The sequence below is a fragment of the Typopeltis vanoorti genome, chromosome 10, assembly GCF_054136105.1.
Source record: "Typopeltis vanoorti isolate ZY-2024b chromosome 10, IOZ_Tvanoo_1.0, whole genome shotgun sequence".
Lineage (NCBI taxonomy): Eukaryota > Metazoa > Arthropoda > Arachnida > Uropygi > Thelyphonidae > Typopeltis > Typopeltis vanoorti.
Window position 1 is genome coordinate 97,309,380 of NC_143558.1, and position 17,446 is coordinate 97,326,825.

Here is a 17,446-nt window from a genome sequence, read left to right on the forward strand (position 1 = left end):
ATGAGATCGCCTCCATAACCTCTTGCTGTTGCTCACAACGCAGATCCATCAGTTCGTCGGTGGTAAATTCCTGGCCATGTTCCTCCACCAGCTCTTGAATGTCATCCTCATTCACCTCCAGTCCCATGGTCTTCCCCGAGGACACAATTTCATCGACAACTGGCAGCTCCTATTCATGAGCAAACCCCTCGACACAACCAGACCACAGTTTTCTCCAAGCAGAATTAAGGGTTCTCTTGGTGACCCCATCCCAGGCTTTATCAATGATCTTGACGCAGTTTACGATGCAGAAATGATTTTTCCAAAACTCTCGGAGGGTAAGATTAGTTCCTTCGGTCACCTCGAAGCATCACTGAAATAGTGCCTTGGTGTAAAGCTTTTTAAAGTTCGAAATGACCTGATCCATGAGCTGGAGTAATGGAGTAGTGTTGGGAGGAAGGAACTTGACCCTGATGAACTCTAATTCTTCCAGCAAGTCGTCCTCAAGGCCTGGAGGATGAGCAAGAGCGTTATCCATAACCAGCAAGACTTTGAGTGGCAATTTTTTTTCTAAAAGGTATTTCTTCACTGCAGGACTGAAGACCTCGTTAATCCACTCAGTGAACAAGATGCGAGTGACCCAAGCCTTGCTGTTGGACCTCCACATAACGTTTAACTGGCTCTTCTGCACCTTACATTTCTTGAAGTCTTGTGGATTCTCAGAATGATATGCGAGCAGGGGGCTTACCTTTGAAATCACCACTTGCATTAGCACCCAGCAAGAGGGTGAGACGGTCTTTCATGGGCTTGTAACCAAGCATTGCATTCTCTTCTGCTGTAATGTAAGTCCTCTTTGGCATCTTTTTCCAAAAAAAGCCTCGTCTCATTGCAATTATAAACTTGCTGCAGCAGGTAACACTCAGAAACCATGAGCTTCTGGAACTCGGCAACAAACGCCTCAGCTGCCTTTGCGTCCGAACTCGCAGCCTCTCCGTGCCTCACAACACTATGGATGTCACTTCTCCTCTTAAAGTTATCAAACCATACCCTGCTCACCTTGAAGCCTTCTTTGTTTTTTGTAGACGTATCTGGCAGTTTACTTAAGAGGTCGGCATACAAGGCCTTTGCCTTCTCACAGATCAAGTTCTCAGTCACAGTATCCCCCTGCTAGTTGCTTCTCGTTTATCCACACCAAAAGCAACTTTTCTACATCTTCCAGAATACGTGGTCGTTGCTTTGATACTCTCGTGACTCCTTTTGCTACATCTAGTCCCCTTAGTTCTTCTTTAATACTGTGCAAATCGTTGACGTAGACTTCTTATAAAATCTTGCAATGGCAGCCACTTGCATACCTAATTTGTGCTTCCTGATGATTTTCTTCTTAGCTTCCACCATAATCATCTCCTTCTTCTTACCGCCTTCCTTTTCAACCCTTTTCTTCATTGGGCCATTGTCGTAGTACAGTTAATAAAGAACACTTACTACATTTGGACACAAAATAAAAAAATGCTTTACGCACACACACACACACATGGTCACAACGCTAGGACGAATGTTGACAATACGAATGAGGTATGTCGACTGAGACCGAGCATGCGAGACAATTACCCACAATCCCAAGCAGCTTATGATCAAATAACGCTCGGCAGACAAAACGTATAGATAATACTCGTATTGCAAGACCTTGCTCGTTTATCAAGTTAAAATTTATTAAAAATTTTTGCTCGTCTTGCAAAACACTCGCAGACCAAGTTACTTGCAATCCAAGGTACCACTATAATTTACTTATGCTGGGGAGGGGGGGGGGGGACACTTAATCAGTTTAAGAACCACAATTAATGGAAAATCAGTATAAGATGCAATATTAAAGCTAATCATGATGTTTGAATTGTTAAGGGTCTAGTTTTTTTTTTTTTTCATAGTAGTAATAAACAAATTTATAATTCATAAAAGTGGAACAATCATTAGAATAACTGTTGATATCTTTTACAATGCTTCTCCTCCTTTTCTTAGCCTTTTACAGCTTGAAAAACAACTTGCAGCTTTCACAATATCAATCTTGAATATTCTTCACAAATCCTTCCAATGACTTTTTGCTCATAACTTTGTGATGTTTTTCTTTGTATTCTCTAAGGACACTGAATTACTTTCCAGGAACATTGCATATATGATGTTTCCAAAACAGGTTCTCTTTTCCTATCTTTATAAAAAACTTCATTTGCTTCCCTGGCTGAATTAATCTTCTGATTTTACCACTGGGGCACTAATGTTTGATTCCTTTTGTTTTCAGTTCTTTTTGCATATTATAACTACTTTATTTCACTGATCACTTCTCCCCCCCCCCACTGTTAGTATTTCTATATTAGAGCCCACAGCTCACAAGTGAAGTGGCAGCTGCTTGACTGTGACAGCAGTTTTTAAAATTTTGATACATATTTTTCTTTTGTATAATACTCACTTTTATCCTGCTTAAAACTAAATAGTGACTACTACTATTTTTAAAATTATTTATATATATTTGTATCCCAAAGTATTTAGAAGATATCACTACCAATAATAACAGTCAAAAGACTTTTCCCATTTCTTATGTGTTCTTTCCAAGTAAATTTACAAACGTCTTTGTGTTGCAACATGGTTCTAATAAAGACTTGCCACTGTCCTTAACCAAAATCTAGTAGGTACTTTCCATTATTATTAGCACTGTTCTTTTCTTCAAATTTCTCCAAAGCATTTCTACATGTCTGGGATTCATTTCCTTATTATGCTGCTTAGATATACAACAAAAAGCCCTTTTCCTTTTTTCTGTATGTCAGCTGACATAATGACTTGGAAAAATTGCTCTGCTTCTTCCATATAAGAACATTCTGTTGGATCACAAACACAATTCTCATCATCAAATTTCCCATTTTGAAATTTGATCATATCACTATTCTTGAAATTATCTGCAATTAAACATTTATCTTCATGTATAGTTTTGAATACTATAGCTACGCCTTCTCCCTAATTACTATTGCTTGAATATAATACCATAGTCATTATTTAGAAGCATAGAACCACTTTTTGTCTTGTCTCAGTAACACTAACTGTACTATTTTCATTACTCTGAATTATTACATCTCGCCTATATTAAACTAGTCAAATACCTGTTGATTGTAGAAGATAGGTTCACCACTTGGCCAAATCAGAAGTGGAGAGAAGTTCAACCACTACATTCAATATAAATTTCAACAATAATAGAAGTTGATTTACTGAAATAAAACATAGGGCAACATTATTTTGAGAATACCACCAACACCACTGCTTGCTCTTACCACAAAGGCATGAATGTTTGTAAAAGCCTGCTCTGGATGAAATTTTATAGCTCCTTTTTTAATGATTTGGAATTTTTGTAGAACAAAATCTAACTTACTTTACATATCTTCCATATATATGTGTGTATATATATATATATATATTATACTTTACATATTACTTCTTTTTTTAAAAATTTTTTTTCATATCTAGTTATACAACAAAATAAAAAATTCTGAACTGACCTGCTTACATACAGTTTCCAATAAACACACATGATGTGTATAATGCTTGTAGCTGATGGCATTTTTCATAAGAGGAAGAAATGGTGGAATTTTTTGAACCACATCTGGCACTAATGCTAACTCAGCAACCAAATGAATACACCTGTTTTTAAAAAAACAAACTATTTAAGTCTTTCTAGGTAGTCATTACTTAAAATAACAGTTTGTGTGTTTTCACTCTAAGAAAACTGATATCCAATACCATTATATACTGCATGGAAAGAAGTCAATGGATACCATAGTGTGAGGAACAAACAGTTATGGCACCCACCTTAATAAGGAATAGGACATCCTTTTTGCAGCAATAATTGCATCAATCCTACAGGACATACTTTTCACAAGTGTATGATAGTGATCAATGGGAATTTTGGACCATTCTCCCTGGAGGCACGTAATGATGTGCTGGACTGTTGTGGGAATGGACGTCCCTTGACCTCACCTGATGCTCCAGTTCATCTCACAGATGTTCAACAGGGTTGAGATCATGGCTCTGTGGAGACCAATCAAGTGTGGTGACATTCATTTCAACAAACCATGAAGTTACAGCAACCATATAACGTGGTGCATTGCTTTGCTGAAAGAGACTCAGTTCCATAGAAACACGAAACTAGGAAGCATTGCATTATTGTCCAGAATGTTAAGATATCCTCAGAGTTCAATGTTGGTGGTACCACAAACAGTAGTTCGAAGCTAAACCAGGAAAAACAGTACTATACCATCATAGTGCCACCTACGAATTTCATAGTTGGGGTTATACACTCTGGTAAGAGATGTTCACAAAGCATCTGTCACATCCACACCTGCCCATCTGCTTGGCAGAGGGTGTAGCATGATTTGTCGCTCCTTAACACAGCTTTCTAAGCTTCCATGTCCCATCATATACACTGTTTGCACCACTGAAGACGATTCTGCACGTTGGCTTCAGTAATGTGCTGCTTACATTGCAGTCCTACAATAAAAACCATGTTGTGAGCCTCAGTTCTGAATGTTTTAGTGCAGATTCATGTTCTACTCGATCCCAACTCCACATTCAATGTGTTGGCTGAAGAATGGCGGTTTTTACATGTTATCCTTTGTAGCACCCTACAGTCACATTTGGAAAGTGTGTGTGGTGGATCTTCCACTGCAGGTAGCACTTGCAATTGACTCCCTGCACTTCCATCTCAGTATGATATCACTAATTGTTGACCTGGGATGGCATATGCCAACAATTTGCTGAACAGATAAGCCTGCAACATAGCATTCTATCACAATGCCTCTTTCAAACTCCATCAGTTCCCTACTCGCAGCCATTTCATCCTGACACAGTAGCGCTGACTTGGGAGCATCATATTCCTCCAATTTATACCAGCTACAAACATGTGATTCATTACATGGTATGATACATCTTATCCATGGGGATATCTGTCGACTTCTTTCCAAGCAGTGTACATACTCTATGCCTCACCATAATATATCCCAGAATTTACGAACTTAATTCTTTCCCTTGAATGTTCATGAAATATTCAAAAGGTTATATTAGCATCAACTGTTGGCTTGACTCTTTCATATGTAATGCATTATTATTTTTACAACAAAACAAATTATTTCTTCTATTCAATTTTCAAAGGAGTCTTAAGCTGGGAATCTTAAAATGCAATGACTAGAAAAAGAGAAGGTTAAAGCAAAGACTTGCTTTAGTCAGGAAATGTAGTAACAAAGGAAAATTTGGTCAAAAAGCAAAAATATTATTATTATTTATATAGGTACCCATGGAGTCAAGTCTAATTGTGGGAGACCAACTCTATCCATTAACACAATACCTATCATGCATTTCCTTAAACTTGTTTCCTGTTGGTGTGCTCAAACCACCTCCAGCAACCCATTTCACTCACTCACCACTCTCCAAGTAAAGAACTTAGTCTGCACACCCTTACAAACCACACTCTTAGACAACTTCCAAGCATCACCCCTTGTTTTCTTCTTACTCCTCATATTGAAAAATGTCTTTAGTGTCAATCTTATAGGATCCCTTTCAACCAAACTCTGCAACCTTCAATATATCCTCACAGAAAACATTACAGAGACCTGTCACAAGCTTGGCACTTGTCTCTCAATCCTCTCCACGCCCTCCCGGTTCCCTAGAAATGTAGGAAACCAAATCTGTGTATAGTAGTCAAAATGTGGCCAAATAATAGCCTTATAAAGTAGGATACTAACTTCCATGTCTTTACCTGTCAATGTATTCTTCAACATGCAAGTAAACCTTGAGGCTATTTTGTCAACTCTTGTAGTATGACATCTGATTTCAAATCTCTATCAATCACCACCCTCAGATCCCTAGCCTCATCATTCCCTGCAATCTACTAGAATCAATATGATACGATGTATGCAACATTTTCAACGCAAAGTATATAACATTACATTTTGTAACATTAAATTGATAATCATTAGCCTTTGCTCACAATGCAATTTATTTAAATCATCCTGCAGGATATCTACATCACTTATATCTACTATTGCTTCCCATAGTTTTGCATCACCAGCAAACAACTGAATATCCCCTCATAAATTTTTCTCTATATCATTGATATACAAATGAAAGAGAAATAGACCTAGTATAGAACCCCGAGGAACTCCACTTGCCACTCTCATTCTCCTAGATTCCGCTTCACCGTATACTACTCTCTGGTGTATTCATTCCCATTTGCTCCAACTTTTGTAATAGTTTCCCATGTGGTATTCTGTCAAGTGCCTTTGCAAAGTCCAGCAATATCATGTAGCCACTTCCTTTATCCAATTCTGATGTCACCTTATAAGATGTGAATAAGTCACTGAGGCAGGACCCTCCTCCTTTTTTTTACAAAGCCATGCTTCTCCTATTGAGTATCATATTACTCTCCACCCATTACTGAATTTTACTTTTAATCAACTTTTCCAATACTTTAACCACAACTCCAGAAACACTAATTGGTTTAATTTGCAACTTCTGTCTTGGAGCCATCTTTATGTAATAGAACTATATTAATCCTCTTTTTCTCCCATGGAACCTTGCCAGAGCTGAGACTTCAATTAAACAACTTCGTCAGAGGCACTGCCAGTTCACTTGCACATTCTCGTAGCACATCAGCTGCCATTCTGTCTAGGCCCAGTGATATATTCACACTGATATATTTCAATATACTGAGTATCTCCAGTTCATCTATCTCAATTCTCATATCAGTCTCTGTCATATCAGCAACTGCAAAATTGCCCCCTGGATGATATACCCTTGCAGTGATTTTGCAGTTGCTAACGTGACAGAGACTGATGTGAGAATTGAGGTAGATGAACTGGAGATACTCGGTATATTGAAATATATCAGTGTAAATACAGCACTGGGCCTAGACAGAATGTCAGCTCATGTACTACGAGAATGTGTAAGTGAACTGGCAGTGCCTCTGAAGAAGTTGTTTAATTGAAGTCTCAGTTCTGGCAAGGTTTCATGGTCATTAAGTAACTGAACTATTTATTCTGCTCTATCACTTTCCTATCAGCAGCACTGAGTAAAGTTATCTTTCCATAATCATTTTTTATCTTACTTGCTTTATAGCAAAAAAAAACTCTTTTGGATTTATTTTCTCTCAAAATCTGATTTAGACTTTGTTACCATACTTGCTATCTTTATTGCTTGTACTTTATACTGCTCCTTAGCATGCTGATCACCTTATTGTTTATATTTCTTTCTTTCTTTCTTTTTTTTTTTTTGCAGCTCCTGCTTTATATTGCTACTCATCCACTTAATCCTTATTTGGTTTATCCTCCTGATCCTGGGTGTGCACTCTATACCACCTTGCTCAAACAATCCCTGACTGCTTCCCATGCAACTAATGTCATTCATTCCATGTAGCTTCTTATGCCACAGCACTGCTCCAAGTTTGTCATAACTGCCTGTGTTGTACTATCACAAACTCTTTGACTGAAAATTCCGCATGTTTTTAGCAACCTCCCAGGACAAGACTGCATGGTCATTTCAATAGGTCATAGATTTGCTACTAATGTAATTATAGATAGATCTTCTGATTCAATTACCAGATCCAACACACACACTCTCAAATCCCCAGTCCCATCCATCATGTACTGTTTCAGGTAATTATCCCTTAGTACTGTATAAATTCCATTTCACCATGTGCCATTATCTCCTTACAATCTATATCCCCATAGTTGAAGTCTCCCAAGATAATTGCTTAGCCTGCACTCATGGTGCTAATCTGCCAATGAATGTCATCCACATTGCCTTCTAGATCCCCATTTCTATAACAGCAACCAACAATATATTTTGTTCTAATGGCATCAATCTCACACAGACAGTCTCAAATGAACCATTTCCCTTGCTATAATCTTCTTTAACTTCTATTTTTACTGGTTTAAGTTCTTCAGCTATCATTAAGAATACCCCACCCCCCCACTCTATTTCCTCTATCTTCCCTGAAAATACAACATTTGTTTCATTCTATCCCTGTAACTACATCATTCTCTAACAACCAGCTCATTAGTGTCAATAATTTTGGGCCAAGTTGAGCTGATCAGTGCCAGAAATTTGCCACCTTTATTTCTAATACTTCGGACATTCATGTACATGCATTTCGACATCCCATTAGGCCTATAGTTACCCTTACGCAATGTCATTACTTGCCCATTCAGATTTGAAGCCTGGGGACACTGTACCCAGCTCTTCACAATCATTCTGCACTCATACTCATCTATCCCAGAGTTGGCTATTTCCTCACAGTCATTTCTGAACTCACACACATTTGTTCTAGAGGTGATCAGATACATGCTTGATTACTTCCTCCCTAATATCTCTAGTTTTACACTTCCAAACTCTCATTAAACAATACTTTCTCCAAGCATTTAACTCCATCAAGTGCAGTCCATCAAGCATATACAGGTCCTTTCGGCCATCAAATTCACATCTATAAACTGCGCTACACAATCGTCTCATTGACACATTAGCAATCATGGCCTTTCTTCTCAATTCTGTCCTATCATACTGAAGCAGCAGACTAGCAATTTTTACTTTCTTACTCTTCATTTTTGCTCCTTCCAACAATTCTTTCATATTCTTTGTAATTGCATATCTCTTGCCTTTCGAGTTATTTGTGCCTGTCAAAACAATTAACCTTTTCACTTCTTTCTTCTGTGAACTTTCAGCTTCACTAACATGCTCTATCTTTGCACCTGGGAAACAGGCATTCATCACTTTTTCATTAAGTATACCCCTTATCATCGAATCACTATACAATACTTTCTCTTTTCTCCCAATTTATCACACTCTTATGCTTTTCCTTTTCACTCTTTCTTTCTCCCTTCTGATCTACCACACGTTAATAATAGAGTTTGCTATAGTCATAGTACACTGTACTGCCAGAGCATCATATACTATAGATTACTCTACTACCGTGCTAAATACATGAATTTATTATTCACTGAAAGGTATCAACCAGTTGTCTGATATTAGTATGAGGGCGGTCTGAAAAGTTCCCAGCCTAACAATGAAAAAAAACAAACAAATTTATAATGTCAGAATTTTTTTTTTTTAACATAATCTCCCTTAAGACTAATACAATTATTCCAGAGATGCTCCAGCACCATTATCCCGTCCCTGTAGTGGTTCTCAGTAAGATCTGTAAAATACCCCTCTACAGCTGCAATCACCTCTTGATTCAAAGAAAAAATGCTGACCAGCGAGGAAAAGTTTTAGTTTTGGGAAGAGACAGAAGTCAGAGGGAGCCAAATCTGGGGAATAGGGTGGATGTTCCAAGTGCAGATCCCTTAATTTTCCCATAGCCAAAACACCGTTGTGGGCAGGTGCATTTGTCCTGATGAAAGATGAATTTTTTCTTCTACAAACCAGGTCTTTTCTCACAAATTTTTTCATCTACTCTGGGTTAAAAGATTGAAATAATATTCCCCAGTTATTGTTTTACCCCTTTCAAGATAATTAATAAACAAAATACCTTTAGCATCCCAAACACCGATGCCATGACCTTTTCCTCCTGATGGAACAGACTTTTTCTTTTATAGCACTGAACAACCAGCTTCTGTCCACTGTTTCGACAGCTGTTTGGTTTCCGGTGTGTAATGGTGAATCCAAGTCTCATCCATAGTAATAAATCAATGCACAAAATCAGTTTCATTTTTGTTAAAATGCTGTTGGCATTGTTCGGAGATTTTCATGTGAGTGCATTTTTGATCTGCTGTGAGCAAGCGCAGCACCCATCTTTTTCAAAGCTTTTTCATTTGCAATTCTTCATGCAAAATATATCCTACACGTTCTTTTGAAATGTCTATAGTCTTAGCAATTTCGCACACTTTGACTCGCCAGTCATCCAATACCATATCGTGCACTTGATCAATGATTTCTGGTGTTGTTACACTTTTTGGACGTCCTTCACATGTATCATCTTCAAGGTTGGTACGCCATGTTTAAACTCGGCAGCCCATTTCTTAATTGTCAAAAATGAAGGAGAAAAGTGCCCATAAACTTTTATGAACTTCGAATGAATTTCTTTTGGCATTAAACCTTCTTTTAGAAAGAATTTTATAACCACACGATATTCAATTTTATCCATTTAAAGGGATACAGACAATACTTTTGCTTCAGACAGCTGAATAAAACAACTACTTGATAGAATGACTTGTAATTTCAAATGGATGCTTATGACAGATGTACGAACTGAAAAAAAAAAAAAATCTTGCTGGTAGTGTTGTCGTCTATGGTCGAGGCTGAGAACTTTTCAGACCATCCTCGTATACCATGACCAAATTCTGCAAAATAGTACCTATTTGGAGTTTAATCATTACTTAATATCATCAGCTAAAAATTGCATTGTCAAATTATATACAGATTGTACCATCTATGCAACATCTCTGCACTACAACTAATATGGTCCATGATCCCAAACAGAAAGCAACAAGAAAATATCTAGTTAGATGCCAGTAATATTGTTTGAGACTGAGTTTCCTCATGCATTCTGATATTTCAAAATAGAAATATATGAGATGAGGAAGCAAGAATCTTTGAATATATCATGTTACAAATGGTTCAGAAAACTTGGATTAATTGACTATGCAGGTCCTTCTTGAGTCTGATATTTATTAGTTATGTTAACTGGTGTAATATAACATAGGGACAATGGCTGTCCTTGTTAACATAAATGATCAGTAAACCCTTTCATTTGTTCACTGATCTGTTTGTTTATTTACATTTAAATTACCACATATGGGTTCTTCCCATATTAAGTTAGGCTCATACCATGAGTATTATTTAAATATCTTTGGTTTCCTTCCAATATGTTCATCTACTTTTAAAATTATACTAGTTTTCCCCATACATATTATATTCACTTATCTTTAAAATAAGACAAGAGAAATTGTAATGTAAAAAACAAACAAACAAACAACAACAAAAAAAATAGCGTTTATTTAAATAACTATACAAACATAAATATTTTCATTAAGAAAACTATAATAGAAAAACATATTCTCTCTCAGACTCGTCCATTTGAAATTTAAATTCAAACAAACAAACAAACAAAATAAAGGAAACAAATTCCTTGACTAATCCTCTCTAGGATGAAAGAACTGTAGTCTTTACCCTTCTTTCATGCTTACACAGTGATCAGAATACATTTTGGAAGATTATGGAGACAACTACAGCGTTGGAGTAAAACTTTAGTTTAATATCAACCAAAATACACACTCGACGTTTCGACCTTCATATCAAGGTCATCATCTGGAGCATAGACAATATATACAGAGACAAGCTGCACTACAATCTACATGGTTTGCTAAAGTTACTGACCAACCGTTACAACAATTATTGGCCTGACCTCTGGTGAAAAAAAAATAAAATAAAATAAAAATATAAAAACAATAAAAAAATTGTTGTAATGGTTAGTCAGTAACTTTAGCAAACCATGTAGATTGTAGTGCAGCTTGTCTCTGTGTATATATTGTGTATGCTCCAGATGATGATCTTGATATGAAGGTAGAAACGTCGAGCATTTATTTTGGTTTATATTAAACTAAAGTTTTACTCCAACACGATAGTCATCTCCATAATTTTCCAAAATGTAGCTATAGTCATTACTATAGTAAGTAAATGACAAACAAATAAAACATGTTCCTTTAGTAATCCTCTAGGAATGAAACTATTGTATTTTAATACAATTCCAATACAAAATCTATTCACTCTAATTACAAAGTTAACCCTTTACAAAATAAGGAACACATCCTACCTCGTTAACTTGAGTATAAATAATTCTCAGGAACATTACACCTTACTCCAGAAAGTTGAACATATGAAGACAATTAGAGTGAAAACTGTTTGCCCTACAGTTCTCTAAATACAATCTTCATTACATGTATTCATTCTTATCCTTTACTGAATAATAGTCTTCTTCTTGTCTTCAGTATTTTGTAATACACATACTATCACAAAGAACACTATTTAGAAGAAGCACAGAACTTTCTGCTTTTTTTTTTATATTTAATTCCATCTGCTTTTCTTGATTCCATCCATTGACAAAGAGTAGACATACCTTGTGCTGGAACTTGCTTTATCCAAACTTTGGGCTACTGTTATGCCTTAGAACAAAACTATATTCAAGGCCGGCTCCTAAATTATCCTCTCATGGTCGTACATAAATTAAAAGAAATTAATACTTCCGGATAAATCCATGTCTCTGAATATATTCCTATAACCCTCTCTTCTGCCAAAATGACTACCTGTAATACACATATGGGTTATCCACTATTCTTCTCTGTGCATGCATGTGCACCAGCTTCAAACTTAGTACATTGTTAGCTCCATGCATTTGTCATTTTTTCCCATTTTGCAACATTGCTAAAATTAGGAAAACATAACCAAAACTAAGTTTACAAATCATTCTTACATTTTACAAACTGAATTACATAACAAACATCAATTCTTTTTATGGAGAGAAAGACAAATGAATTTAATTATACATTAAATTAAATTCTGTGTAAATGGAGGGGGGAAGTGAAGAAGGAATATGAATTTGATTTACCCTGTTTCTTTACAATTTTTTTTTATTAAGATTATTTACTATATATAAGTCACTTAATAAAAAAAAAAAAAATAAAAACTATGGTGTATATCTGAACGAAAAGAGCCTCCATAGCTCAGTCAGTATAGATGAAATCCTTTTATTGGAAAGACCTGGGTTCGATTCCAGTCAGTGAAGTGAGGAACCATTATCTGGTCTCTTTCAACGAAAAGTGAGTTAGCTGGTCACATATGGAGGTAGAGGGTTTTTCACTGAGAAACTTGGGTTTTTCGTCTCCCAAAACAGGCTAACGGCCCCTGTGAACACACACTTTTATAGACATAGGACACTTCCAGGAATAAGGAGTAACGAACCTATTTCTTAGGATTTCAGTTCCGAATGCCTACACGGTAAGATGTGTAGGTAAGTGTAAATAAGGATAGGATAGGACCTAAATGAAACACATCAGATACTCTATACTTTGCTACAGCTAAGCCAGTGGGGGGGGGAGGGAGTGTCTGGCGTCTGCTTATTGGGACAGGACTAAAGTGGTCTTGCCTCAATAATGGACAAATCTAGACTGGACATGAAAGGTCTCCTTGGATTGTTAAGTGGCAATAGATCAAAAGGAAGATAAGCTATGTTCAAATTGCCAAAAAATTTCAATTTCAGCTTCTACGGATTTGCACAGAGATTGCTAACACATGGATTGTTGCAGCATGCCAAAGAAGACAGATGGAGTGCAATTCTTGGAATTCAAACTACTACATCACTGGCATATGAGACAGCCTTGCTTTGCTTGAAGATCATAGGAATAGCACATCTGTTCTGGCCATAAGTCATCTTTTTCAAGAAAGATTCTAAATCTATAGAAATCTTGAATAAAGAAGGGCTTAAACAACAACCTTACCAAGCTCCTTTATGCATAACAATAGGCTCAGAAATTCACAGAAACAGATGTAGACCTTGGCACAGATGTTCTTGTATAGCATCTTCAAACCAAATCCTACATCAGCCTTCTTGAATATATCACGAGGGAGTCCATGCCTCATACTGTCACAAGCAAGGTACATCAGATGAAAGTTTCATTACTGTATGGCAGAGCAAAACATAAGAAAAATCCCATGTCTGATTTTAATATCTGAGCTTTCTTTTCTATTTTATAAGTGTTGCCAACATATAAAAAGGATACTGGTGCCTTTGTAATTAATTTCTGGGTTATCACTGGATGGTTCATCAGATAATAAAAGTTTATTTAGTAACCTTATTTGGAGGGGGGATGGATTATTAAATAGGATTTGAAGTTTTTCTTTTCTTATAATCAGTTTTGAATATTGAGCAGCTCTCAGATATGAACTATAGAATAAATAACACAAAAATTATTGAAAAAAAAAATGAAAGAGTTCGAGAACAGGAACCAAACCTTGGAGATTCAGTGGCCTTGAAGAAAACCCTGATTGATTGAGCCAGATAGGCATGTGGTGAGGTTGTCTGCAAGGATAGAAAAATCAGAACTCCATGGTGGACACAGGAAGTTAAAGAGACAGTGCCAAAGTCATGGGAGGACTTTGGCAAGAACATAGAAAATAAATATCAAGAAGGTGGTAAGATATTCTGGAGATTGTTGAAGAAGCTTAGGAATGGAGGAAAGAGTGCTGTAACAGGAGTTAGAGATGATAAAGGTGACATGAAAACGGGAGAAAAAGATATCCTTGAAGGATGGAGTAATTACTTCAAAAAATTGCTATATGAAACAAGCAGTGATAGCACAGTGGTAAAAAACACTCAACAGGCATACAGTCAGGAATACATATCCATACTTGAAGCAAAAAAAAAAAGCCACCAAAAGCTTGAAATGTGGAAAGGCAGCAGGAGTAGATGATATTCGACCAGAAATGCTGAAGTATGGTGGTATAAAAGTCTTACAGTGGCTGCACTACATAGTTCAGAATGCCTGGACAGAGGGACGAATTCCCAATGATTGGAGTAGAGCTCTCATAGTACCTATATATAAAAAGAGAAATAAAACTGAATGTGAGAATTACAGAGGAATATCCCTATTGAGTGTTCCTGGCAAGATATATGCAAGTATACTTGAGAAATGGTTGAGAAAAATTGTGGAAGAAAAGCTTGGTGAAGAACAAGCTGGATTAAGGTCAAATACAGACTGTCAGGATCAGATTTCACATTACGACAAATAGTGGAGAAAGTATGGGAATAAATATAACAAAGATCTGTATTTAAGTTTTGTCAATCTGGAAAAGGCATATGACAAGGTGCCAAGAGAAACTATTCAATTTAATACAGTTATATGGTGTCAATGAGGCATTATATCAAGCAATACTTTAGTCTTTATTTGAGTAGTAAGTCAGCAGTTAGAATTGAAGGAAATTGGTTTAATGTTAAATCTGGTGTGAGACAAGGATGTACATTATCCCTTCTGTTGTTCATTATCTATATGGATCACATTATGAAGGAAAGTGGTATTAAACATGATATCAGAATTGGAGATGTTAATGTCAGCTCTTTATACTGAAATTGACAATGTTATACTTCTAAATAAATCCGCTACAAGTTTGCAAGATTCCCTGACTAAATTGAATAACTGTTGTAATAGATATGGTATAAAGGTCAGCAATAAAAAGACAAAGACAATTAAAATAGGTAGGATCGTTGAAAATGTCAACTGTGTTGTGAATGGAGAACCTGTGGAACAAGTAAAACATTTCAGCTACTTAGGCACGATTTTTAGTGAAGATGGTAAATTAAATATGGAAATAGACAACAGAATCAACAAAGCTGGTATGGTAGGAAGTCAATTGAATAAATTCATATGGAATAAGAGAGAAATTAGCCAGAACACTAAATTAGCTGTATACAAGACAGTGTTCAAACCAGTTTTAACTTATGGATCTGAGAGTTGGGTCAGAAGTAAAACACTTGACCAAAGACTAGAGACCGCAGATATGAGAGTCCTGAGAAAGATTAGAGGCATGAACAGATGGCATCAATCGCAATATCATATTAAAAACGAGGATATTAGGAAAGAACTTGACATTGTCAGCATCCAGGAATGTGTTAGCAGAGCTAATCTTGGTATGGTCACTTAAACAGAATTGGGAAGGAAAGATTAGCAAAACAAGTGTTCTCTGCCAGGTTGGCAGAAAAATGACCCAGAGGAAGACCAAGATATAGGTGGATTGATACAGTACAAAGTGCCTTAGATGATAGAAATATAAGATCTGATAATGTTGGGGTCTTGACAAGTAACAGACTGATTTGGAGGAAAATCGTAGATAGGAAGTTAGTAATGATGTAAATTTTTCATGTAGTACTATCATATCCTGTACACGGCAGGAATTTGATGATGATATATTTATTTATTTATTTTTTAATTACAAAGGCGCAGTAACCTTATCACACATTGGCAACACTTAAAAAAAAAACAGCCCAAATATTAAAATCAGTGTCATCAGAACAGCCTTCAAACAAGTTAACTAAATTAGCTGTAAGGAACCTTACTAAGTTTCCTATGTTCCCCTAAAGACAAAAATCCATTTTATAAATATCTTGCAGTATACAAGCTTCTGTGTTCATCTAAACGTCTCCATTTTGACTTATGTAAAAAAGGAACATGTAAGAAATGTTGAAAATAAAAGGGATGAAAAAAAAAAAAGCAATTTTCAGCACATTTCCTCAAAGAACATCACATGGTAAATTGTCAACCATTCCTCCATGCCTTACTTAGAAGAGAAGTACTTCAAGGAGTCTTCGTCTTCACACAAAAGGCACACTAAATAGAAACCATGAATGGATCCTAAATGACATTTAGAAATAATTAATATGTGTAACATTCAAGACTTATGCCAGCAATCAAACATAATTGACACAACAAGGTAGGTACAGAAAACCTACACATACAGGTAGATACATTCACCAACAGTCACCACCCCCTCCCCTTTACAACAATATAAGATTATAAAAACCCTATATAAGAGGGCAAAATTAATCAGTTCAGATAACAATGCCCTAACTACTAAACTTGGCTACAACCCCCCCCCAAAAAAATTAAAACCAGTTAACCCCCCCCCCAGTTCATAGCAAAGATTACTCTAAATCTATCATCATTCTATATATCCAGGGTACATCTGAAAAATTAAGAAAAATCCTAAGAAAATATGACCTCACAACTAGTTACAAACCACATAAGAAACTAGCATCTCTTATCCATTCCACCAAAGACCAGACACTTTCACCAGACCTACCTGGAGTGTACCAGGTCCCTTGCAGTTGTAAACTGTACTACTATGGCCAAACAGCCAATATCAGGATATCCAAACACAAGGACTGCATTCAGTTCCACCAATACAGCCACTCAGGACTTGCTGCCCATGCATTGGACACCCCATCACAGAATACGCTGGAAGAAGGCCACTTTATTGCATTGCCGCAAATACAAGTACAACAGCCTCAGCTCTGAAAAACTTCCCAAACCTGAACAAATTTGGGTGCATGAGACTGCCCCGGGTAGACATTCGTTGTTAGAGGAGTTGAATAAGTTCTTTAGTTATTAAGATTGTACCTGGATAGTATTCTGTTTACTGTTTCTGATATTATTATACATAGTAGTAGTAGTACAAGAGATCTCAAGGAGTTAACAACTCATTGAGAGAGACCAACAAGGGGGACTTAAGAAAAGAGCTTCTCCAGTGTGCTAGTATACTCATGTGACCTCTTTAGGAAATAATGTCCTCTTCAAAAATGAATAGGTAAGTAATCAGAAAGAGTTCCTAAGTTACAGGTATTATGGACTTAATCATTTGCTTGGACTTGTCAAAATGCGATGCCAAATGCAGCAAA

The 17,446-nt window shown here is 36.5% G+C and overlaps 1 protein-coding gene across 1 annotated transcript in view; it reads right to left on the reverse strand.

The window, feature by feature from the left end:
* Positions 1 to 17,446, reverse strand: part of LOC150102616 (uncharacterized) — a 234,723-nt gene that overhangs the window by 33,248 nt on the left and 184,029 nt on the right. Inside the window, exon 14 of the mRNA XM_090398679.1 lies at positions 3,516 to 3,657. Coding sequence (XP_090254805.1) covers positions 3,516 to 3,657 — 142 coding nt within the window. The remainder of the gene's footprint in view (positions 1 to 3,515; positions 3,658 to 17,446) is intronic.